The sequence below is a fragment of the Podarcis filfolensis genome, assembly GCF_964270895.1.
Source record: "Podarcis filfolensis genome assembly, chromosome: 15".
NCBI lineage: Eukaryota > Metazoa > Chordata > Lepidosauria > Squamata > Lacertidae > Podarcis > Podarcis filfolensis.
The window spans coordinates 7209147-7235075 of record NC_139618.1 but is presented as its reverse complement, the minus strand read 5'-3'; the positions used below and the strand labels follow the sequence as shown (position 1 = coordinate 7235075).

The 25929-nt window shown below is 46.4% G+C and overlaps 1 protein-coding gene across 4 annotated transcripts in view; it reads left to right on the top strand.

Moving 5' to 3' along the window:
- Positions 1 to 11808: 11808 nt before the first annotated feature.
- HNF1B (HNF1 homeobox B) overlaps positions 11809 to 25929 on the top strand; it is a 60203-nt gene continuing 46082 nt past the window's right edge. The window contains exon 1 of one of the 4 annotated variants that reach the window (XM_083587722.1): positions 11809 to 13299. In XM_083587722.1, the coding sequence (XP_083443848.1) occupies positions 12902 to 13299 (398 nt within the window). In that variant the 5' untranslated portion in view covers positions 11809 to 12901. The remainder of the gene's footprint in view (positions 13300 to 25929) is intronic. The other 3 variants (XM_083587725.1, XM_083587723.1, XM_083587724.1) reach the window with 3 other exon arrangements.

The following is a 25929-nucleotide window of genomic DNA, read 5'->3' as shown; positions in this document are numbered from 1 at the left end:
TGCTTCAGGATGAGAATAGAAATCGCGGCGGCAGCGGGAGGCCCCATTAGCTAAAGTGGTACCTCAGGTTAAGAACAGTTTCAGGTTAAGAACGGACCTCCGGAACGAATTAAGTTCTTAACCTGAGGTACCACTGTATTCGTTCTTGAGGCACTTCCACACCACTTGTTTAATGAGCATTCATCCCAGTTTGCTTTTAGGGAGATCAGACGGTGCTGGCTCTTTAAAGAGTACCCATTCTGATTTGTTGGTGGGGACTTTAGAGGACAGTCGCTTCATAGCAAGTGTTAGCCCACACATTCCAAAGTGTTTTCACTTTCCACATCACAAGAAGTCCAATCTTTTTGACCTGGATTGGCAGGGATGTGATTGAATCGGGAGGAGCCCTTCATCACTCTGTCACAGGTAGACAGAAACGAGCCAGGGATTCTAAATTTCTCTTTCGAGTTCGGAATTGATTTTTTGCCTTCCCTGCCGCAAAATTAAAATAAAGTTATAGGGGTTTTTTGTGTGTTTTTTAGGGGCTGTTCCACATTGACCACATTCCACATTTCACATTTGCAAGGGCTAATGGGAAGCCAGAGTCTGTGCTTACTATTACACCCAGTGGCTGCAAGTGGCAATTCTGATGCTCTGGATTTAACACGTATATTACCCAGTGGTGGATGGTGCCCACGGGGGACTAGATGGGGTGGAAGACAGGGAGCCCAACAGTGGGTGGAGCTAGGGTGAGTGACAGCCAGAGTCAGAACCAATGACAGGCAGAGCCAACTAATTTTAGTTTCTGTCCCACCCTCTCCTTGGATGAGGGCAGCACAGTAAAGAGGAGGAGGAAGGTGGCAGCAGTGCCACCCCTGGGCTGGCTAAGCAAGGAAGAAGGCGGGTGGCAGGGAACAGATTGAAGCTGGTGAGCCAGCTCCCCATATACCCAAGCAGACCAACCTCCTCTGGCATTGTTGCTGTTTAGTCATTTAGTCGTGTCCGCCTCTTCGTGACCCCATGGACCAGAGCACGCCAGGCACTCCTGTCTTCCACTGCCTCCCGCAGTTTGGTCAAACTCATGCTGGTAGCTTCGAGAACACTGTCCAACCATTTCGTCCTCTGTCGCCCCCTTCTCCTTGTGCCCTCCATCTTTCCCAGCATCAGGGTCTTTTCCAGGGAGTCTTCTCTTCTCATGAGGTGGCCAAAGTATTGGAGCCTCAGCTTCAGGATCTGTCCTTCCACTGAGCACTCAGGGCTGATTTCCTTAAGAATGGATAGGTTTGATCTTCTTGCAGTCCATGGGACTCTCAAGAGTCTCCTCCAGCACCATAATTCAAAAGCATCAATTCTTTGGCGATCAGCCTTCTTTATGGTCCAGCTCTCACTTCCATACATCACTACTGGGAAAACCATAGCTTTAACTATACAGACCTTTGTTGGCAAGGTGATGTCTCTGCTTTTTAAGATGCTGTCTAGGTTTCTCATTGCTTTTCTCCCAAGAAGCAGGCATCTTTTAATTTTGTGACTGCTGTCACCATCTGCAGTGATCATGGAGCCCAAGAAAGTAAAATCTCTCACTGCCTCCATTTCTTCCCCTTCTATTTGCCAGGAGGAGATGGGCGCAGTGGCCACGATCTTCATTTTTTTGATGTTGAGCTTCAGGCCATATTTTGCGTTCTCCACTTTCACCCTTGGCATTACCTTCATTTATTTCAAAATGTGCCAAGTCAGCCCTGCTGCATTTCAGGGGCCCCTCCTGCTCATTCTGCTGCTCATTCATCTGATCCAAAGTTCTATCCTGTGGGTGTTCCCCCCAAAAAAAATAATGTAGAGAAATGTGGAATTGTAGAGCTGGAGAGGAACCCCCAGGGCCATCTAGTCCACCCCCTGCATTGCAGGAATCACTGCAAATAATGAGGAGTCTGATAGCTCAGTCAGTAAAGTGTGAGACTCTTAATCTCAGGGTCGTGGGTTCAAGACCCATGTTGGGCAAAAGATTCCTGCGGGTTGGACTAGATGATCTTCGGGGGACCCTTCCAGCTCTGCAATTCTGTGACTAGGATTCTATCCCTCAGAGGAACATATGTTCACTCTTAGGAACATAGCAGGTGTGTGGGAGGGGCGGATTCAATTCAGTTCACATTTAAAACCGAGCGAAATGAGAGGTAAATTGAAATGTAGCCCTCCTTCAAGGCCTGCAGTTCTCCAGGCAAGCAACACGTACAAATGCACCCATGCTAAAGTGTGCCTATAAATGCATCTGTTGGTGAAAGCAACACAATGCATTATATCAGGAGAAATTGCTTTGCAAAAATGTGTACGTTAGGGGGAACAACACGTATAGGAGAAATTTGCACCTAAATGCTGGAGAATTTTCATGAGTATGTTCTTTTAAAAAAAAGGCACACTGAGGTGGAAAGGTGGAGAACTGGATTTCAGGTTGGAAAAATGAGAATTTGGGAGAAATTGAAATGGGCAAAATCGCCCATCCCTCGAACACCAGAAACTGCCTTATACCAAGTCAGACCATTTGTCCATTAGCTTGGTATTGTCTACACAGACTGGCAGCAGCTCTCCAGGGTTTCAGGCAGCAGTCTTTCCCCAGCTCTACTTTGAGATGCCATTGGGGAGCAAACCTGGATCCTTCTGCATGCGCAGCAGGTGTCCTCCACCTGACAGTGTCAGGATTGCTTTCAACAACAGTAGCTCCTCTGCCCATCCCCACCTGTCCCTTCCCACGACCGATTCCCAATGGGACAGAATTCTTGAGCTTGAAACTTCTGAGAAACGGTGTGTTGTCCGAGGCCCTGAGGAACCCAGCAACCCTGGGTAAGCAGAATGGCCGTGATCTTCATCTGAGAAGAATTAATGAGGCATGTAGGATAGTAATGGGTGGAGGGATGGGGGGGGGCGGGAAGAGAAAACACCCAAGCAACTCTCCCGCAATTCCCTCTGGACATCCTGCCCGAGGAGCGATGGGTCTGGCGAGAAGGGGGCCGAGGGGCAGTGGTGGGGAATAGCAGAAAGGGAAGGAGAACAATATCGCCTCAATTAGCACGGTGTTTCCAAAAGTGTGGAGAGCGGCCAAGGCCCGGCTTACTGACTGTGACAGAACATTATTACAATCAAACGGGCATGGAATTTGCTCAAAGGCCAAGCTGAGGCGTTCCTTCACAGATGGCTGACTTCTTGCACCACAGAATCTCTGCCGACCCACCAACTCAGGAGGTCGCTTGGTGCAGGGATCTTTAAAGGCTCAAAATCCTAGGTAGCTCAGGCCAGGGATTGTCAGGTTCCTGCCCAACCCGAAACCCAGAGAGACCTCGATGTCAAAGACCAGTTGCTGGAAATTCCAAGTGAGGAGATTTGCTGATTCACTCAGCTGCTGCTTGTGGCCTTCCCATGGTTGGCCACTGTGAGAACAGGATGCTGGGATTGGTGACACATTGGCCTGATCCAGCAGGCTCTTTTGTTGTTGTTTAGTCTTTTAGCCGTGTCCGACTCTTCATGACCCCATGGACCAGAGCACACCAGGCACTCCTGTCTTCCACTGCCTCCCACAGTTTGGTCAAACTCATGCTGGTAGCTTCGAGAACACTGTCCAACCATCTCGCCCTCTGTCGTCCCCTTCTCCTTCAGCCCTCCATCTTTCCCAACATCAGGGTTTTTTCCAGGGAGTCTTCTCTTCTCATGAGGTGGCCAAAGTATTGGAGCCTCAGCTTCACGATCTGTCCTCCCAGTGAGCACTCAGGGCTGATTTCCTTAAGAATGGAGAGGTTTGATCTTCTTGCAGTCCATGGGACTCTCAAGAGTCTCCTCCAGCACCATAATTCAAAAGCATCAATTCTTCGGTGATCAGCCTTCTTTATGGTCCAGCTCTCACTTCCATACATCACTACTGGGAAAACCATAGCTTTAACTATACGGATGTCTCTGCTTTTTAAGATGCTGTCTATCTTTGTCATTGCTTTTCTCCCAAGAAGCAGGCGTCTTTTAGGTTTATTTTATTTCAGGCATTCCCAAACTCGGCCCTCCAGATGTTTTGGGACTACAACTCCCATCATCCCTAGCTAACAGGACCAGTGGTCAAGGATGATGGGAACTGTAGTCCCAAAACATCTGGAGGGCCGAGTTTGGGGGTGCCTGTTTTATTTGATGTATCAGATTTATATACCGCCCTTCATCGAAAGATCTCAGGCTGGTTCACAGAATAATAACACGAAACAAAAAGCACAAATAACAGAAACAGCAAAACGATGACCCACAAACGCATTTAAAAGGCTGTAGAATATTAATCGGCCTGGTTGAAGAGGAACAATTTTGCCTGGTGCCTCAATATATATAAGGAAGTCACCAGGCTTCTCCATTAGGGCAAATGGGGCACTGCCCCGCCACCCTCGGTCTGCCCTCAACCCGCCCCCTCCTGCCTGCTCTTCTACGTACAACAGTCCAGGAGGTGGCCCTGCCTGTCAGCTTCTTCCCCCCACTCTGTAGTCTTAATGTTGCCACTTGTAGAACTTAGTATAGAATTGTAGAGTTGGGGCTGAGACCCCAGCGGTCATTTAGTCCAACCCCCTGCAATGCTGAAGTGGTCCATATTATGGGGAACGAACCTGCAGCCTTCATCTTTTCTGCTCTGTTTTTGTTTCTGCTCTCCTTTGGTCTTTCATATTTCGTGTGGTTCTCCACTCAGGGTTAAGGAGGGGTTAACATGCAGATGAAGGTGATCATTGGTTGAAGAAGGACTCTGCGTGAGAGGCAGGGAAGGAAAGAGAAGAAAGGAATGCTCCCAGGTGAGAGCTGGGAGGGTTCCCCTTTCTCTGTGTGGGACAAGTGAAGGTTAAAGAGGACTTTGTCATCTTTTCCCTTCCACTTTCCCCTTCATTTTAGTTTAGTTTGTTTTTTATGGTAATGTATTATGAAAAGCCTTAATAAAAATCTTACAAATTGGTATACGATCAGCACCACACTCTAACCCAGGCATAGGCAAACACCGGCCCTCCAGATGTTTGGGACTACAATTCCCATCATCCCTGACCACTGGTCCTGTAAGCTAGGGATGATGGGAATTGTAGTCCCAAACATCTGGAGGGCTGGAGTTTGCCTGTGCCTGCTCTAACCACTGGTTCAGAGGATGATGCGAACCAAAGCAGAATTAGCTGGTCCTTCCTATCATGGGCTTTTTCTCTCCTTCCTGCACTTCCGCCCTAACAGACCCAATGGGCACCAGTAGCCCCATGCAGAGGGGGTGCAGGCAGCCGGGTGCACTTGCCCCGGATCTCAGAGGGCAAAGTCAACTGGGGGACCCTGCTGGGGGGCTGCCAGACTTACGCTGTCATGGCAAGAACAAGACTCCCACCCTGGGCCTCACCCAAGCTCTGCATGGACCTGGGCACCAGCCATCACTGCAAGAGTGAAGGCACCAGTGGACCTTGTGGGAAGCCTTCTCCAAAGCAGCGTCCTCCAACTGTTGTCAGACTCCAGCTCCCATAAGCCCCAGCAAGCTTGAGCAATGGTCCAGGATGGTGGGAGTTGTTGTCCAGCAACATCTGAAGGCCCTTCAGATGTTTTTGGACTACAGCTCCCAGAATCCCCCACTTATTTGCTATGTTGGCCAGGGGCTGGTGGGAGTTGGAGTCCAACAAACTGTGTGGAGGGTCAAGACTTCCCAACTGTTAGATAAGAGAATCGGCTGTGTACAATGACCCAGCAGATACGAGGAAGGGCTTCTAAAAACTCCGGCTGCTACCCTAAACACAATTCCTAGAGGCAGTAAGACCCTCTCAGAAGGCACTTCCTTGCAGGGTCAGTGCATCTGTGAAGACAAATGCATACAGGCTTGGAGGTGTGGATGTGGCAGTGGTGGATCAGGGGAGGGGAAGAAACAATAGCTTTAAATACCTACATGGAATCTTGTGTGTGTGTGTCTACTCTTAGGAGACAGAGGCAAAACTGCGCCTATCTCTTGAAACATGTAACTGAACACGTCCTTAATCTTCCAGATCCATGACACAACCCTTAGAAAGGGGCTTTGTATAGAAGACATCCTTCCTTTTATCTGTAAGCCCATCAAAATGAACTTGATTGGATCGCCTACAGGTGCTTCCTCAACCCTGCAGGCTGAAGTGCTGAGGGGTCCCCAGTTTGGGGGGCAGGGGCCACACTTGGAAATCCAAGGAACTCTGTTGGGCACCACAAAATAGACAAAATTTCATAGAAGGGAAACTGTCAATTCTGTTAGACTACCCACAAAAGATCAGCTGAAACACTGTCACCACCCCACCCCAATAAAATCATAGAATTTGAAGGGAGTCTGAGGATCAACTAGTCCAAGCCCCCTGCAGTGCAGGAATATGTATCAAACCTTGGGTGGATCTAAAAACAGAGGGAAAAAACCATGTTATTAATAAGTTAGAAATTAGATCATTTTAACAACAAAATCTGTATGGAAAATCACTTTTAAAAATTTTCTGCTCTCTGGCACCATCTGGTGTTGCATATGTATAGCGCATTCAAATCACTGTTTCTTTACTAATGTAGCTGAGTCCCTCCTTTCCTTTCTAGATCAACGACTGGGTTCTGCCATATGGAGGAAATAGACAGAGGCACTCCATGCTCCTACTTTTGCTGGCAAAAGAACGATTGGAATGTCCTCAGGAACCCAGAAAAAAATGCTGAGCAGGCTCATATCCTGCTCCAGAGGGTAGGACCTGAAAAATAGCTTCCAGTTACAAGGAAGGAGATTCCAACTAAACATCAGGAAGAACTAGGGTTGCTGGACCGTGGGATGGACTACCTTGGAAGGTGATGGACTCTCCTTCCTTCCTTCCTTGGAGGTTTTTAAGCAGAGCTTGGATGATCTGTCATGGATGCTTCAGCTGAGGTTCCTGCACTGCAGGGGGTTGGACTAGATGACCCTTGGTGTCCCCTCCGACTCCACAGTTCTAGAACCCCATCTTTTGTGATGGCCTGAGAGCCTCTTAAGAGTTCCCCCAGACAACTTGTTTATTGGCTATTCATCCTGATTTCCTCGCACAAAGCATACAGAGATGTTAGATCATGCCTGATCTATATTGATGTGTGCCTTGCTCCTTTGCACGGAAGCAAAAATCGTTCAGTTAGTATTCCCTTGGAGAAGGGTAGGGAATCTCAGGTCTGAGGGCTGAATGTGGCTTTCCGGGCATCTCTTCTGTGTCCCTCAAGAAGAGACTGGAGCCAGGCCACACCTCTCACTGGCTCTGCTCTGCCCCCTCCTGTAATGTGTCCTTCCCGTGTAATAATACCTATTGCTGGCCTGGATTGATAGGGTGGGTGTGTATATCTGTCTGACCACACCCACTTTTGCCATGCCTGGCCCTTGGAATGTGTCCCAAAAACAAATGTGGCCCTCAGACTGTATAATCTTCCCCAAAATCCCCGCCTGAGAGGCTTGGATTAACTACCCCAGTAAATACCCATCTATGTGAATCAGTCCTTGGCTGAGAGGTTAATACCTCAGTATTTGCAGACCCCAGACTGGTGCCGCACTGATCACACCCTCTCTCCCTTCTCCTCTAAGGAGGGAGACATGATGGCAATCATCAGTTTGCCTACCTTGATTAAAAAGGCCTTGTTCTTTCAGGGAAGGCTTTGATTTGATAATTGGATGAAAGAGAAACACTTCCGAAGTCTCCATTGTGCGATGCATCTTTTGTTCAGTTCTCCCTTTCCAGTCCGCTTAGCCAGAGAGGGGCGAATGACGTTTTAAACCTGACGTTTCAGGGCACTGGGCCAAAGCTGTCTGTAGCCAGGCCAAATGCCCAGAGTGGTCAGATAGGGACGGCTCAAGATGCTTTGCGGATGAAGAACAAGATGTTGCTGCACATTGCATATGGAGAAGCTGACTGGACTGGCAAGCAAATCTCGGACTGCGTACACCCCATACATTTAAAGCGCAAAGAATCCTAAGAACTGCAATTTACCTCCACTACAGCCCTGTTTAGGGAAGCTTTTAATATTTGATGAATTATTGTATTTTAATATTTTGCTGGAAGCCACCCAGCCAGATGGGTGGAGTATAAATATATTATTATTATTATTATTATTATTATTATTATTATTACCCTCCCCTGTACAGTTTTCCCCACCTGAGGCAGGCACCTCACTCCACGTACTGCAGGGATGGTAAACATTCTCCACCCAAGTGCCACATTCTCTTCTGGGAAACCTTATGGGGGCCACATGTCAGTGCCAGATGTAAATTTTGTAAATTTTGCATTTGTATGGCGGGCTCACTCACACCCACTCTCTCCTCCATCTAATTTCCTGTTGGGTCTTCCCTTGTTCCACATCTGATATTCCCCATCTCTTAGCCTAATCCCCCTCACAGGGTTGTTGTGAGGCTCAAATGGGAAGGCGAAGAACCACGCACACCACCCTGAAATCCTTGGAAGATAAAAGTGGTATATAAATGTAATAAATAAGTAAATATTCAGAGGTATACTGCTCATGCCTCTGGAAGCAATTTCTAAACAGTATATGTATAATACTGAGGTTGTGGACCACGCAGAGAATAAGGTCAAAACTATTCATGGAAATAGAAAGCTGTAAAATACCTGTTGAAATACATCAATATCCAGTAGCATGAGCAAAAATGAAACTAGATCGTTCCCTGACCCTAAGATCTCACAGTCTAAATGCTGACAGTGGGGCTGCAGACAAGAAGATAGGAGGGAGAAGAAAGAGAAAGCCACAGATAACAGACAATAGGGGATGGGGATGAAGCTGAGCTCCTGTTAATTGAAATTTTGTGACTAGTCTGCAAGATTTGGGGTTCTGCAGAACTCTTTGTTCTAAGAAATGCTATATAGACTCTGTATAATTTGACAGACTTCACCCCTGGAGGCATGCTCCATTGTCTCTCGAGAAAGACAATATTTGACATATTTGTTGAGCTTCTTTTGGGAATTCACCCCAAAAAGGCAAAGAGTGATACTCAAACACACACATACTGGTTCTGTTGGCAAAAACCCAGACATTTTGCCAACCCCGGACGTATGGCAACCTTACAGGCTGCATTTGATTCTATATAACTTGGAGTGAGCCCAACCATTTTTTAAAAAAATGCATTTCACTATTTCATGCCTATAAAAGAAAGATTTGGTCATATCTAATGCAAGAGTGGAGAACCTATGGCCCAGCAGGTGTTTCTGGATTCCAGCTCACACCATCTCTGACCATTGGTCATGCTTGCTGCTGGGGCTGATGGGAGTTGTAGTCCAACAACATCTGGAGAGCCACGGAGCCCCCAACCCAACCTGTCTACTCTGCTTCGGTTGGCACTCAGCAACCACCACTGTCAGCCTGACCTCATTCATGTCCTAGATTTTGTTATTAGCAAATAATTTTCTAGTGCAATTAAAAGAAAAAGTTTTAAAAGAAAAAGAGTGTATCATCTATATCTTAAAGGTAAAGGGACCCTGACCATTAGGTCCAGTCGTGGCCGACTGGGGTTGCGGTGCTCATCTCGCTTTATTGGCTGAGGGAGCCGGCGTACAGCTTCCGGGTCATGTGGCCAGCATGACTAAGCTGCTTCTGGCGAACCAGAGCAGTGCACGGAAACACCGTTTACCTTCCCGCTGGAGCGGTACCTATTTATCTACTTGCACTTTGATGTGCTTTCTAACTGCTAGGTTGGCAGGAGCAGGGACCAAGCAACGGGAGCTCACCCCGTTGTGGGGATTCGAACCACCGACCTTCTGATCAGCAAGTCCTAGGCTCTGTGGTTTAACCCACAGCACCACCCGCGTCCCTATCTATATCTTATGTATGGTTAAATAACGCCTCTTGTTCTTGGATGGAGGATAGAGAGGGGTGTGTAGAAACCAGTCTAGTGTAGAAATGTAAAATTTACATTCTTAGTTCTGCCCACTTTTGATTTTAACCCCACCCACTCCTGGCATGTGGCCCCCCCAAGGTTGAGTAAAAGGGTAGGCGGCCCTCGGACTGAAGATGGTTTTCCGCCCCTCATATGCCTGCTCCATGCAGAGGCTTTTTTCTATGCACAAGTGACACCTGTGTGTACAGGTTTAGGGGTGAGATAACCTGCAGAATCCACTGGAATAAAAGTCTGGAGTTTTTTCTTCTTCCTCCCTTTGGTTTTGCGTTTTTTCACTCAAGGCTCTGCCAAAGTGCTTTTTAAAACAAAAACAAACCAAGACTCCTCCAGCTATATGGCAAAGGAGCCTCCTTTGAATTCAGGTATTGTTTTCCAGAAACAACCACACACACACACACACACACAAACGCCTCATTCCATCACAGCTTAAAATAACCACTGCCCACTCTGGAAGTTAAATTATGATTTTTTTCCTGCTGCGAACACAGTCAGCTGGGGCACTTCCTTGTTGGAGCTATATGAAACAGTCTTCTTTTCTCTCTAGCCACCCCCTTCCAAATACACCTCTGGAGGAAAAACTGGAAAGTGTTTAAACAAAACCGCCTAGGATTCTTTGCTCAGCCTAAATGGCCTTGGAGCCGGCCATGCCCTCAGTTAAGGTTTTTTTTTAGTGGAGGCAGGTAAACAGACCTGGATAGGAGCAGACACCTTTGTTGTGTGTGGCTGTTAAATTTCATTCAGCTTCTCAAGTAATTTGGTGGCATGCATATATATATCTCCAAAATTAAAGGCGTTTTGAGTAAGTCAGTAAATAAAGAAAAATGTTTCACTGGGACCTGTCCCATACAAACAAATAAATAAGCAATCGACAGTAGAATCCTTTACTGGTCTACTTGGAAGTAATTTCCACTGACTTCAGTGGGGCTTATGATCAGGTAAGCAGGCACAAGTTAGAGCCTTCCGTTTTGATATCCAATCTACTACTGCTGAAGACAGTTCCTAAATGTAGATTGGGAGTGGGGGGAAAGTTGCTTGCAGATCTGGTGGGGGTTCCGTGTACTGCTTCACTCTGCCTATCCGTGCAGTCCACGGCCACGTGCAAGGTTGAGCCTCTTGTGCACATCGCCACAAGTTTAGTCGTTTTCTCCAGATCACCGGCTGAAGTGATTAAAAAACCCGAAACGCACTTTTTAAAAGCCATACGGACAAAAGGACCATATCGCTTTTCTTTGACATGTTCAAAGGCAGCAAATACATCGCCCACTGACATTGGGTGTGTGTGAACTTTTAAGGCTGCAGTTCTATGCACGCTTAAGCTAAGAGTAAGTTCCATTGAACACAGTGGCACTTACTTCTGAGTAAACATGCATTGGCTTACTGAAGGAAAGAGAGAAGCACATGTCTGAAACTGACCACACTTCTACCAGGAAGTGAGTCCTTGGACACAAACAGCGGAGCTTACGCCACAATCAACATACAGCCCCGTTCTCTGCTTGTGTTTACTTAGAAGTAAGTCCCAGTGAACTCTGTGGGAATTACTTCTAAGTAAACACGAATCATTTCAGAGGGCTGGAAGCGCTTAACTTTAGCCGGACCCTGCCTGCAAAGTGTTCAATCGTTTTGTTTTAACTGAAATTTATTGAGTTAAAATGAAAGTTGCTCATTACAAATCATAAGCAGGGTCTTTTTCGTTGTTTAATTAAGAAATGTTTGTTGACACATGTACACATGCAAGGAAAGTTTATCTAATGCATTCTTGCAAAGTACAACTTATTTTTTAAAGTGAAAATAATCATTCATAATTTCAATTCAAATTACTGCCAAGTAAGTGGATCTGGGCTGCAAACAAAAACCAACAAATCTTCCAACGTGGAATTATTTTTAAATGAAGTATTATCATATTTCATTTGAAGTATATATATTTTGACCAGTTCAATCCTGCAAAATATTGTTTTCTATAGTTCAGATTTGGACCCAGATCTCGAATATAAAAATACACACACTTCAAACGGATTCTGCTGTTGTTTTAAGTCTTGACAAATTTCTCTCTAATGAACCTCAGAAAATTGGAACTGGTAGTGAGTAGTCGGGGGCATAAGAAGGAGAAATTAATAATAATAATAATAATAATAATAATAATAATAATAATTCTACCTTGCGAAGTGACAGGTAATATTTGTCCTGTCAAGGTTTTCCTTACCAGACTTGAATCCAAAAAGAAATCGAAGGAGATAGAAAGAATTCTGGGGAGTTATAGCTATAAAAATGGAACGTGAAATTGACCAAGCCACTATTTTAAGACAACGGTGAAACTGTGATCCCGGCAGAGCCGGTCAAGGGATCGGGACCCATCTTTCCCCAATTTATTTTCTTTTTAAGTGAACAGGGTGTTGTGGAAAGGTTTCGATCCTGCACGCTTAGCTCAATTTTTGGAGTTTACAGGACGAGGCGAATCGATCTAATCTCCCCAGCGGTTTCCAGATTAGCTCCCCCCTCCCCACAAGAAGGAGAGACTCTCGGTCGCCCTTGATAGCTCACCTCACCCTCCCTCTCACTCTCTCCCTAAACAGGTTCAAAGTACAGTGAAGAAGAGAGGAAAAAAGATTTGGCGATCTCTTAGACACCCTGGTTCTGATCGCAGCCAATTCTAGACGCCGGGCAGGGGAGAGAATCCTGGTGCGGCTCCCTCTCTCCCTCTCCCCCTCCCCTCCTGCCCAGTCCCCCCCCCCCCTTGCCCATCATTTGCATGCTGCAAGAATGCCCCCGCCTGCCCACTTCATTTGCATATCTTATATTGCCTAATGGAGATCATCAAATTGGAGTAGAGGCCGGCCGAGGCATCCTTCGAGGGTGATTCTCCAGTGATCCTCTCGGCAGAAACAGGTGTCAAGACTGGAGATTCGGGGGGTTACCATCCGAAAGGGAAGCAAAGCTGGATTTCTGAGGGTCGGGAGTTTTTGGGAGGGTCTCTTTCCTCACCCCTTCCCTAACCCTCCCCCCCTTTCCCTCCCTTTTCTCTCTCTCCTTCCCCCCTGGTTTAAAATGGTGTCCAAATTGAGCGCTCTGCAGCAAGAACTTCTCGAAGCGCTCCTCACCTCGGGGGTGACCAAAGAGGTCCTGATCCAAGCTCTGGAGGAGCTGATGCCCACCTCCGGCACCGCCAGCGGGAATAGCAACGCTGCCAGCAACGGCGCCTACGGGGTCAAACTGGAAAACTTGCAGCTCTCGCCCAGCAGCGGCGGAGGCGGCGGCGGCCCCGACGTGGACAGCAAGCCGGTTTTCCACACGCTGACCAACGGGCACGGCAAGGACAAGCTGTCCGGGGACGAAGGCTCCGACGACGGGGATGACTTCGACACCCCGCAGATCCTCCGCGAGCTGCAGGCGCTCAACACCGAGGAGGCGGCCGAGCAAAGGGCCGAAGTGGAGAGGATGATCAGGTAAAAGTTAGGCAGCGGGGACGGACGGACGGATACCCGGGCTCCAGGCAAGCCGGGGGGCGCAGCACCGCGCACGGAGTGAAAGGGAGAGGATGGAACGTTCCGATGGAACGTCCAGATCAAAAGGGGAGGATGGAACGTTCGGATAAACGGAACGTTCGGTCGGAGGGAGCGTTCGAAGCCGGCGGGAGCCTTTGGAGCAAAAACTCTTATTAAAAATAGCACGGAACGCTTAAAGAAAAATGGGGGGTGGGGTCGTTTTAGAAGTTTCTATTTAAACTCTCCCTCTTCGCCCCCACAGTGCATCCCCATTTATTTCATGTCTCCTATTGAAACATGGATCGATTGGGGAACCCATCCACCTCAAAATTTTGCCCAACCACGTTGTTGTGATCCCCGTGGTCAGCATATATATGCTTCACCCGCGCGCAATTTGAGAAGGCTTGTCTGGATTCAGGACTGAGGTGTTCCCCTTATTCGGCCACCCCCTTTTAAATGCATGAAAACTGATTGCCATGCTCCCTAAAACATAAGCCGAAAAGCGTGGTTTCCCAGGACGCGGGCGGCTGGATCTTGTGCGTGTTTTACCCTGGAGTAAATCCACTGCGTTGAGTGGGGTCTTCCTTTCCCAGGGAGCCTGTTTTAGGGGTGCAAGTCCTAAGAGAAATGAAAAACTCCCGCCTTCCCAGAATCCCCTCACGTGAAACCCTTCCCTCTCACGCCCAGCAAACTAGTAAACACGTTGTCACTGTAAGCGGGGTATATACTATGTTTTTATTATTTTACAGAATTTGTAGATTGCTCAAAATCGAAAATAAAAAAAACCCCTCTAAACCACTTACCATGATTCCACCCGCCATTTCAATAGATTAAGCGGGAGGAAAAGTAATATTTGGACTGGAACTTTTTTAAAATAGAAAAGCCGAAATATTAGCCACGCTTAGGGGAGCGTAAGTCCCATAGAATGCAAGGAAATGAGCGAAATTCGCCTAGGATTCCGCTGCAGGGTTTCTAAGACGCAAAAGAGCCCAGTCGCTGCTCCGCTGCTACCACAGCTGTTCTTGTGGTTGTGATTTTTGAAATCGACTTACCTAGAAGTTGAGTTTCCAGCTGCCCTCTGCCCCTCCCCTCAGACGCTTCTTTGCCCAAGGTGAAGGCCAAAAGGGAAGAAGGACGAGACTTAAACCGCCTGAGGGAGGGAGGGGGATAATTTCAAGGGGGTGTGTGTGGAATAACGTGGGAATTCTTCCTTTATTTCACATCTAAATGGGCTTTTCTTCGTGTGAGCGTGCACCTGTGTGTACATAATTTGTATAATACCGTATACATGGAGTAGATATCACATCTGCAAGATACGTATGTATTATGTCGTGCCTTAATTAGGCATTGCACGCGTTCTATGGATGACGCACGTGTCATTCGTGAAGGTCAAAAATTTGGTGGATTTTGACAGTCTCAGGTGAATTTCGGGACGGTCGGAAACTAGGCAGGCAACTCCTTGTGATTCAGACACAAATCGCTGGCGATTAGCTTTGGTTAACCACGGCGTATTATACCCGTGCATGTAATCGAGTTTTCATTTATTCGCAAGGACTGCCTGGAATTGGCAACATCGACGCAACGTCGAGAAGTGGCCAAGTTTTGTGGGATTCGCTGACATTCTCTAATTTAAATTGATGAATATACAATATTTTCATGAAGCACACACATTGGGGGGAATTTTCAGCACCTATATTTGTACATGAATATCGACAAGCGGCCAACTTTTCCGAAGTCGCTCTTATACAACGTTGTCTGACCCATATTGTTGAATATATAATATTTGTGTGTGTGTGTAGATATATACTCCTCAGTTGCTTTTTCTAAAAAAGACAAATCATAAGCATGATAATCCATAATAAATAATAATAATCTGCCATCATCTAGTCAAGAAGCCATCCATCATACTCAATAATAATAGCGATATAAAGTCCATAAAGAGAAGTGGGAGTTTGTTGTTAAGGGGAATATAAGAACATCAACTGGTAGTAGTAGTAGTAGTAGTAGTAGAAATATATTTGTGGGTAGGCCCCAGAGAGAGAAGTGTGAGTTTGATTAAAAGGGAATCTAATAATAATTAACTCCGAGTAAACCCTTTCACTTCCTAGTAAGATTTCCCTCCCTCCTCTCTCTGCAAAAACTTTTCTTTTGTCAAATAAGCACCTCGTTTGCTTCCATCCCCTTCTCCGGTCCAAGTTCCCCTTCCCTTCGATTTGTTAGCTAAAGATCTTATAAATATGTGTGTATCTCCCAACTGAAAGTCAGCTGAACGGCTTTGACAAGTTGGTTACTAATTATCCCGCGTAGTTTACGATTTTTTTTTCCTTTAGCAAAATATCAACTAAATAAACTCTGCTATTTATTAACCCCACGCCTCAATTTAAAGAGAAGCTGGGGATTTCTTCCCGGTTTAGCTCGACTCTCCTCGGCGGCCTAGAAGCCAACAGCTCAAAAATGGCTTTCAGTCTAAAGGTAACTTTTTAAAATAATAATAATAATACTTTTTTCTTGATTTATTCTGATGGAATGTAATTGACTAGAATTAGGTTAGGTTAGGAAAGCCAAGCACAAATATATTTCCCATTATTCCCATCCTGCTTTAAAAAAAAGCTATTTAATTGGAAAAATATGAGGTGTTTTGTTTTCTTTAAAGAATCCAGGAAATTCAGTAGTTTATTGAACGATTTGTTTCGCCTAATTCAATTTCGTTGAAGTGTGCTCAGTGGGATATGCTTAATGTTTTGAGGATCGCAGCCTGAATTGTTAAGGTACTTTTTGTCACCCGATCCAACCTATAATTTACTCGGAAGCAAGTTCCAGGGAGTTCAGTCGCGCTTACTCCAATTTTAACTGGGCAGCATAGGATTTAGTGAACGGGACTTTTCCGAACAAAGGTGGTCAGGAACGGGGGCTGTGTGGGCTGCAATCTACTATTGCCCGTTTACTTTGGAAGCAACTCCCTACTCCCATCCAAGAGAAACTGTGGCTTACTTCAGAGTAAACCTACCAGAACAAGGCCACACTTTTGGATCCCATGGGTTGGCTGGGGGAAGTTCATCCCGGAGACCACGTTTCTTCTTTTGTGGCCGGATCTTAACCAAGTTTCCTTCGTTTATTTCCAAAGGCGCTTACTTCTGAGTAAGCGTTTTTTAACAGCCTATATAGGAAGCAGATCCTGCGCGCGCCTTTGTCCACAAGTCAACCCCAGTGACTTCTAGGAGGTTTGCTTTCCGGTAAATACCCAACTGCTTGGTTTAAACTGGTAGGCATATCGCCCCAAAGAAACACTCCGGTCCCATTTGGACGTAGCAAACTTCCCTTGATTTTCAGTGCAATTTACGTACGGGTAATAAATGTCACGAGGGGTGGGTTTGGGGAACGGACAACCTCCTCCCTCCCCCCCCGAAAAAAACCACCCTAACCCCCTGATATTTTCAGGGCAGTATGTCAATCCAATTGTCTTGGACAAACTCTGGAATAAAAAAAAGGCTTGAAACCAGTCTGCCTCATTTTAACAGCTCCGAGAGAGCAGGGACCAGAAGCCCCTTCCCCACCGCCGGTCCGTTTACACGCCATATCATAAAACCGGAGCATTTGTATACGTGCTGCCGGAGCATTTGGAAATTGGCAGTACGGTGCTCTTTCAACACGCCTGTCCTCAGAAAGAAGCCCCCCCCCCCCAATCTAGGATTGTGGCCTAAACGTCGTAGAGGCTGCAATCTTATCCACGGCTCCTCGGTTAGAAAGGAAGAGGAAGCGAAGCCCGGTTTGAATTCAGCGGGGCTGACTCACGAGTAAACACGCACAAGAGCAGGCCGCGCCCTTCTGGGAGAGAGAGACCCTTGGCACCTCTTGTAGGCTAAAGGGACTTGGCAAGGCGTTTTGTGGATCCTAATCTGATCAGTTTCCCATTGAGCTGAATGATCTCCATTCGCAAGAGGGCCAGGCCTCTCTCGATCCACGCTCGGACCGGTTCGTAACTGATCCAATGAATCCGTATTTACTTAGAAGCGAAGCCCGTTGAGTTCAATGAGTTGGGCTCCCAGGGAAGTGGGGGCATAGGATTCCCAGGGCGAACTTCCTCAGAAGTAAATTCAGTGAGGATTGCAGCCTAGGAGGATTCCACGGGAAAGACCCCCAGCAGCAAGCAGAATCATTTCTTCAGCGATTGCATTTTAACTCTGTTCCACGAGGCAGGAACCAGTATGGAGTGCCTTTGCACAGCATAGAAAACATGCAGAGAGGACCAAACCCATTTTTATCGAGGGCTTTCATCCAAATTCCCTAGTTTTCATATTATTTTATTTTGGCAGATATTGTTGCAAATATTCAGTCAACCAAAATGATGGTTTTGGTGTGTGGGGGTGTGTTTTGGTGTATTATCAAATGTTAGGATGTATGGCAAAATGGAACCTCCCAAGTCTGGAGCAGTCTACCTCTGGGTCACAGCTGCTTAGTACTGATAGCAGGGGAAGTTCATATCTTGCCAAGGGTTCTGAAACTCATGTCTTTCAAGGGGAAGTTGCCCAGCTTGTCAGGAAACAATAATGATGGACACTTCCCCCTGATCCGTGCAATGAAGCAGTTCTTACGTTTAAATAAATCTGACCCAAATCTGATGGCGTGGAAGATACTGGAGAACATAAACTTCCAGCACGTGGGGACCGGCTGTTATTAATTTATTTCTATAAATCATCAACAGAAAGATACACAAGAGCTTGCGATTAAAAAAAGAGAGAGAGGGGGGAGGAGGGTTATTCATTGGCGAAGTTGTAAATCAAATCCTGGTTTTGTGTATGTACCCACATGTGTCTCTGTGTAGCGGTGGGGGAAGATGTTGGTTGGTTAAGAAGTGAAGAGGGAAAGCCTACACAGAGATTTCCCCCGCCGCGTCTTTCAAAGCACATTCTTAAATAAATAAGCAGAAGCATGGTGGTTGTGCTCTTGCAGGAAGATTCCTCAAATATTGCCTTGGCCTGGCCAGCTCTAGTCAATTTGCTCCAAGGCAGGTCATTCCAGTTGGCACCCAGTTTTACCTGGAACAGGGATGCTGGTGGCACTGTGGGTTAAACCACAGAGCCTAGGACTTGTCGATCAGAAGGTCGGCGGTTCGAATCCCTGCGACGGGGTGAGCTCCCGTTGCTCGGACCCAGCTCCTGCCAACCTAGCAGTTCGAAAGCACAAAGTGCAAGTAGATAAATAGGTACTGCTCCGGTGGGAAGGTAAACGGCGTTTCCGTGCGCTGCTCTGGTTCGCCAGAAGCGGCTTAGTCATGCTGGCCACGTGACCCGGAAGCTGTACGCCGGCTCCCTCGGCCAGTAAAGCGAGATGAGCGCCGCAAACCCAGAGTCGATCACGACTGGACCTAATGGTCAGGGGTCCCTTTACCTTTACCTTACCTGGAACACAGCAATCAGCCTTATACTAAGTCAGACCAATGGTTCCTCTAGACCAGTGTTGTCTACACTGACTGACAGCTGCTCTCCATGGTTTCAGGCAGGGGTCTCTTCCGGCCGTACCTGGAGATACGATGCAGATTGAACGTGGGGAGTTCTGCATGCAAGGCAGATGCTGCACCCTTGAGCTAAGGCCTTTCCTTTCATATGGTGGTGCTGGATTCACATTTGTGGCTGGTTGAAAGGGGCACCCAATCCTTAGAATCATAGAACGGTAGAGCTGGAAGGGACCACGCGGGTCATCTAGTCCAACCCACTGCAATGCAGGAATCTTTTGCTCAATGTGGGGCTTGAATCCATGAGCCTGAGATTAATAGAGTCTCATGCTTGGGCATGGAGTGGAGGTGAAAATGGAACTGTGAAATCAAAGGACGCTAATAGGGGAGCTGTTACAAAAAAACAATTTCCTGTAAGCCTGCTAGATTGAATCCCATCAGCCCCAGACAGCATAGCCAGTGGTCACGGATGATGGGAGCTGTGGTTCAGCAACATCAGGCGGCTACAGGTTCCCCATCTCTGCCCTTGGGACATCTGGCTAGTTCCTGCTGCAAAGCAAGGCTGAACTAGATTGTATGGTCCAGCCAGACAGTCCTTATATTATTAGATTCAGGTAGGTAGCCGTGTTGGTCTGACGCAGTCAAAATAAATAATAATAATAAAAATTGTCCAGTAACACCTTGTTGTTGTTGTTTAGTCGTTTAGTCGTGTCCGACTCTTCGTGACCCCATGGACCAGAGAATGCCAGGCACTCCTGTCTTCCACTGCCTCCCGCAGTTTGGTCAGACTCATGTTTGTAGCTTCGAGAACACTGTCCAACCATCTTGTCCTCTGTCGTCCCCTTCTCCTTGTGCCCTCCATCTTTCCCAGCATCAGGGTCTTTTCCAGGGAGTCTTCTCTTCTCATGAGTTGGCCAAAGTATTGGAGCCTCAGTTTCAGGATCTGTCCTCCCAGTGAGCACTCAGGGCTGATTTCCTTCAGAATGGATCGGTTTGATCTTCTTGCAGTCCATGGGACTCTCAAGAGTCTCCTCCAGCACCATAATTCAAAAGCATCAATTCTTCGGCGATCAGCCTTCTTTATGGTGCAGCTCTCACTTCCATACATCACTACTGGGAAAACCATAGCTTTAAGTATACAGACCTTTGTTGATAAGATGATGTCTCTGCTTTTTAAGATGCTGTATAGGTTTGCCATCGCCTTTCTCCCAAGGAGCAGGCGTCTTTTAATTTTGTGACTGCTGTCACCATCTGCAGTGATCATGGAGCCCAAGAAAGTAAAATCTCTCACTGCCTCCATTTCTTATACCCAGCTTATACCCAGAACAAACTTAATTGGTCTCTAAGGTGCTACTGGACAATTTTTTAATTTTTTTATTTATTTCAATTTATATTATTTATCACTTCCGGACTCCTGCATGACTAACACCCTCACGTCAGCCATAAGTGCACCCCCCCCCAAAAGTGAGGAGATCCGCTCCCTCTTGATGGTAGGACAAGCAGGGTGGGGTCATGTGATGCTAAAATTTGGCGCACCCCCTCCCCACTGTTCAACACTGCAACCAACCAGTCACGCTTCCCTAAAACTGCCTCTGGTTGGGTTGTGAGTGTTAGAACGTGCTCACGTTTATTAATCTCACTGAAGTGTTTTGAAAACAACTTTGTGACTAAGGTGGAAAGGTGCAGGGATCCTACTCCTCAACTTTGGTCCCCCATCCAAGTATTAACCAGGCTTGACCCTGCTTAGCTTCCGAGATCAGGTGTGTTCAGGGTAGTATGGCTGTAGACCACCTTAATGGTGGTGTAAAAGATGGTACGGTTCCTGCACTATTAATACTGGTTTAGAAGAGGGATTTCAGCAGCTATAGCTTGTCATGTGTCCCCTTGAAGGAGCAGCAGTCCCTTCAGTCCCCTTGAAGGAGCAGCAGTTTGGGGGTGCTCTGAGATCCAGCTTTCACTGGAGGTGCAGCTGTCCTCGATGGCTAGGGAGTTTTTGTTGGTGAGACAGCTATGGCCATTCCTGGATTGGGATATCTTGACCAGAGTTGTCTCTGCATTGGTAACCTCGCGGTTGGAATACTGCAATGCACTCTACATGGAGCTACCCTTGGGACTGATCTGGAGGCTGCAGTTGGTGCAGAATGCAGTGGCAAGGTTGCTTGTTGGAGGCAAGCTATTGCCAGCATATAACAGCTTGCTTTCTGGATTTGCAAGCTGGTTGCCGATTTGCTATCGAACCAAGTTAAGGATGTCGCTGTTAAGGCTGCTTGAGAGATTGCCTTATTCCTTATACACCTGGCAGATCGCTGCAAACTTCGGGGACAGTCTTTCATGCAAGGTCCAAAATTTACAGAAGTTCCCTCCATAGTAATGCAGAGCAGCAGGGCTTTTAGTGTGGCTTCCCCTGCCCTGTGGAATAGCTTTTTCCTGTTGAGATACAAAAGGCACTCACTATCTGCACTTTCCAGAAAAAGCTGAAGACTTACTTAGTCCAGTGGGTAAATGGACAAATGGGTCTTTACCATTAGTGTTCATTTGTAATAGTTTTATTCTTGTTTTATATGTATTTGTTGTTGTTGGGTTTTAAATGATTTTAAATTATTTATGTGTAAATCACTTGGAGATGGTGGTTTAGAAGGTGATTAATAAATTAATTGAATAATAATAATAATAATAATAATAATGGTGAATACCTAGCTCATAGGGGACCAACCTCTGCTGGATGACTTAATTAACATTGGCAGTTGCCTTATATTGAGTTAGATCTTTGCACTGCCTAGCTCAGTACTGTCTACACTGACTGGCAGCAGCTGTCCTGGACATCTGGCAGGAAAGCTCTCCCAACCCCTTCTGAAGATGTTAAAGGTAAAGGGACCCCTGACCATTAGGTCCAGTCGTGGCCGACTCTGGGGTTGCAACGCTCATCTCACTTTACTGGCCAAGGGAGCCGGCATACAGCTTCCGGGTCATGTGGCCAGCATGACTAAGCCGCTTCTGGCAAACCAGAGCAGCGCACGGAAATGCCGTTTACCTTCCCGCTGGAGCGGTACCTATTTATCTACTTGCACTTTGACGTGCTTTCAAACTGCTAGGTTGGCAGGAGCAGGGACCGAGCAACAGGAGCTCATCCCATCACGGGGATTCGAACCGCCAACCTTCTGATCGGCAAGTCCTAGGCTCTGTGGTTTAACCCACAGCGCCACCCACGTCCCTCTGAAGATGTTAGGGATCATCTAACTTTCTGCCTGCAAAGCAGATGCTCTTACCACTGAGATGCAGCCTTCTCCAGCAAGGCAGAGCCTGCTCACCCCTCTATAGGCAATTGGATCCATCCCTGAACAGTTCCTAGCATATGTAAGTTAATTCTAATTTGAAGTTGTGGATTTTATTCCCTTGAAAAGCATTGCATTAGAAAGGGGGGGGTATGGTGTGTGTTAGCAAAATCCCTTCTGTGAGGTTACCACTGGCACTGTCTATTTGCACTTGCAATGTTGCAGACGTCACACAAGGAGCACAGGTGTGCAATAAAAGTGCAACGCCTTACCTGTGCTGAACGCATTGCTTGAAGAACTAGTCCCAGCAGTTTGTCAAAACCTTTTAAAGTTAAATTTTGTGCTAACTGCTGTCGGATTTATTTTAATGCTGTTACTGTATTTTTACTGAACGTTGTTGTAAATCGCCTTGCAATCTTTTCATATTAGGCAGTACTATTTTTAATGCATATTCATATTTCTAAGAGAGAGAAGAAATGAAAAATATCTGATTTGGCCTCAATTGAGAGTTCAAGGGAGTTGGATAATGGATAACCAAGACAGTACCCAAAACACTCAATCAAAGCTACACTAAACTTTCCCTTAAAAACCTCTAAGGAAGGAGATTCCCTAATTTTCCTCAGCTGGCTGTTAATTGCCAAACTGCTCATCTAGATCCATGGTTTTCCTTAATAGTTAACAGCAGCCTTTCCTTGTACTCTTGGGCGTATCTTCATTCCCTGCTAGGGAGGTCTAAAAATACTAAACATACATTGTAAACAACTTGACTCACCCACAGCCAAACAGGGGTTATCTTCAATCTGTGACACAGAGGTAAAAACGCTCAGGTTTATAATAACCCATAATCCAGGATGCCCCTCATTTGAACTCCACTGAACAAGCTATGGAGCTCATGGCTGATGAGAAGAAAAATATGAAAACAGGTGTTCTGTTTTGTTTTGTAATTCCCATCCCAGGATAATGGGGATTCTGTTGCTACCATTGTTATTTACGGCACCTGCGTGTGTAGAAACGAATCTCCTAGCACAAAGGTAAAATGTACATTTGTTGTTCTGTGCGCTTTTGCCATGCCCACCACATGCATATGGCCCCTGGGAAGTTGATCAGTAGGGAATGTGGCCCTCAGGCTAAAAAAAGATTCTGCTGCCCTGCTATACACGCCGGTGTGGTGTAGTGGGTAAGAGCGGTGGACTCGTAATCTGGTGAACCGGGTTCGATTCCCCGCTCCTCCACATGCAGCTGCTGGGTGACCTTGGGCCAGTCACACTTCTCTGAAGTCTCTCAGCCCCACTCACCTCACAGAGTGTTTGTTGTGGGGGAGGAAGGGAAAGGAGATTGTTAGCCGCTTTGAGACTCCTTAGGGTAGTGATAAAGCGGGATATCAAATCCAAAGTCAACTCTTCTTCTTCTTCTTACCTGGGACTGAGTCCCACTGAACTAAATGGGACTTGCATTTGAGGAGACATGCATAGGATTGCGTGCTGGACGGCTACAAACCTTTGTATGAGTTTAACCTGCGAGTAAGTTCCATTCAGTTTCATGGCATTTTCCTTCTGATTTTGACATCTGTACTGTACTGTAATCAGTCTTTGCTTTATGCAAACTAGAGCAGCTGTCCCTGTCCTTATCTGAGCTGCTATATCTTGTATTTTCTTTAGCCATTTAGAATTTGCTTGTCCTAAATGCATTCTAATTCCCCAACGCCACCCATTATTTTTAGCGATCTTGGTCTGCTGAACACCAGAGAGTAGTTTGTAGAAAAGAAGGGAAAGAACAGAATATATTGTTGCGATATTTTCTAAATTGTTTTGGGAAGTAGTAGATTAGTGGCCTGCTTGTCCTTTTCAAAATAATATTCCAATCCTTCCTTCCTTCTTGAGTAAATTACATACTGAGAACCAGGATGAAAGGAGTGTTTACAGTGTTTGCAGTTTTATAATACAAATGGTATTTGGTTCATTTCTGAATGACAGCTCCATTTCCCTGTACAGCAGAGCTTTCCAAACTGTGTGTCGCGACACTTTGGTGTGTTGGCGTGCCATATGTGTCCGTATCTCTTATAAGGGGTTAGTTGAACCTCCGGTTTGCCAGTAAAACTGAATTACTGTGTCACGAAATTATGCATGTCACCAATATGAAAAGTTTGGAAAGCTCTCCTATACAGGCTTCCATAGGCTTGCATTGTAGCATGTGGTACAGAGATTATTTAATAATAATAATAATAATAATAATAATAATAATAATAATAATAATAATTTATTTATACCCCGCCCATCTGGCTGGGTTTCCCCAGCCACTCTGGGCGGCTTCCAACAAAACACTAAAATACAATAACCTATTAAACATTAAAAGCTTCCCTAAACAGGGCTGCCTTCAGATGTCTTCTAAAAGTTTGGTAGTTATTTTTCTCTTTGACATCTGGTGGGAGGGCGTTCCACAGGGCAGGTAGATAAATTTATCTATTTAGTGCATTTGTACCCCACTCTTCAGCCCAAAAGGTGCCCAGGGCAGCTTAAAAAGGTAAAGGTAAAGGGATCCCTGACCATTAGGTCCAGTCGCAGACGACTCTGGGGTTGTGGCACTCATCTCGTTTTATTGGCCGAGGGAGCCGGCGTACAGCTTCCGGGTCATGTGGCTGGCATGACTAAGCAGCTTCTGGCGAACTAGAGCAGCACATAGAAACACCATTTACCTTTCCACATTTACCTATTGATCTACTTGCACTTTGACGTGCTTTCGAACTGCTAGGTTGGCAGGAGCAGGGCCGAGCAACGGGAGCTCACCCCGTCGTGGAGATTCGAACTGCTGACCTTCTGATCGGCAAGTCCTAGGCTCTGTGGTTTAATCAATTCACAGAATCATAAAATTGTAGAGTTAGAAGGGACCCCATGGGTCATCTAGTTCAGTGCAGGAATTAAATCAAGACAATCCCTGCCTACAGGCTGATGATGATAATGATACACACAAGGGGGAAAAGACAGGAAGGGAAGGGAGTGGAAATCCAACTCAGTCTCTATACACATTGTTGTCTTTATTCCCCCTCACCTTTTGAAACATGTAACAACCAAAGATAAACACTGTTGAGGAATTATCATGCACCTGGGACATAATTTTGGGTAGTTTGGTAGGGGAGGACCTGTGTTTTGGAACAGATCTTTTCCCACCCATCCCAGTAATTCAGGACTGGGGAAATTTTTTCACTCTTAGGTCTTCATTCCCTACTGATCAACTTTGCAGGGGCCAGTGGCTGGTGTGGCCAGAGGTAAAAGTGGTCTACGCAGCAAATGTAAATATTACCTTTGTATAGTAGTCGGCTGTTTCCTACACACACTCCCACCCCTCTATCCTCCGTCGAGGCAAGTGAGAGGCGTTATCACAGTCCAAGGACTCATTCCAGACAGGCAAAAAAGATTTTGGGTGCAATACTGTGCTAGTGGGGGGTGAGGTGTGGGGAGAGACTTCCTGAGGGCCAGACAGAGAGGTCTGGAGGCCACATTTTGACTCCCGGGCCTGAGGTTCCTGACCTACTCGATCACCTGTTTCTTTTGTCTTTTTGCCTTCTGTGTTGGGGTAGGAGGTGATTTTCCACAGCTGATTATGAGTGCAGACTGGTTATGAACTGGATTGAGTCAGAGATGTCACAGTATAGCTTACCTGCTGCTTTTCGGACTAAAAGCTGTTTCTTCCTCCCCCACCCCCCAGGTCATGGGGTGGAGGGGTGGGGGTGGTGGATTGTAATGACAGTTCTTGTGACTTGACTAAATTGTGTGTTCTCATGGCTCATAAAGCAGACGACCAAAAGAGACCAGTCTTCAGTGCATAATTAAAAAGCAAACAGAAGTTTGCCATTTGAAGGCCACCCAGAGA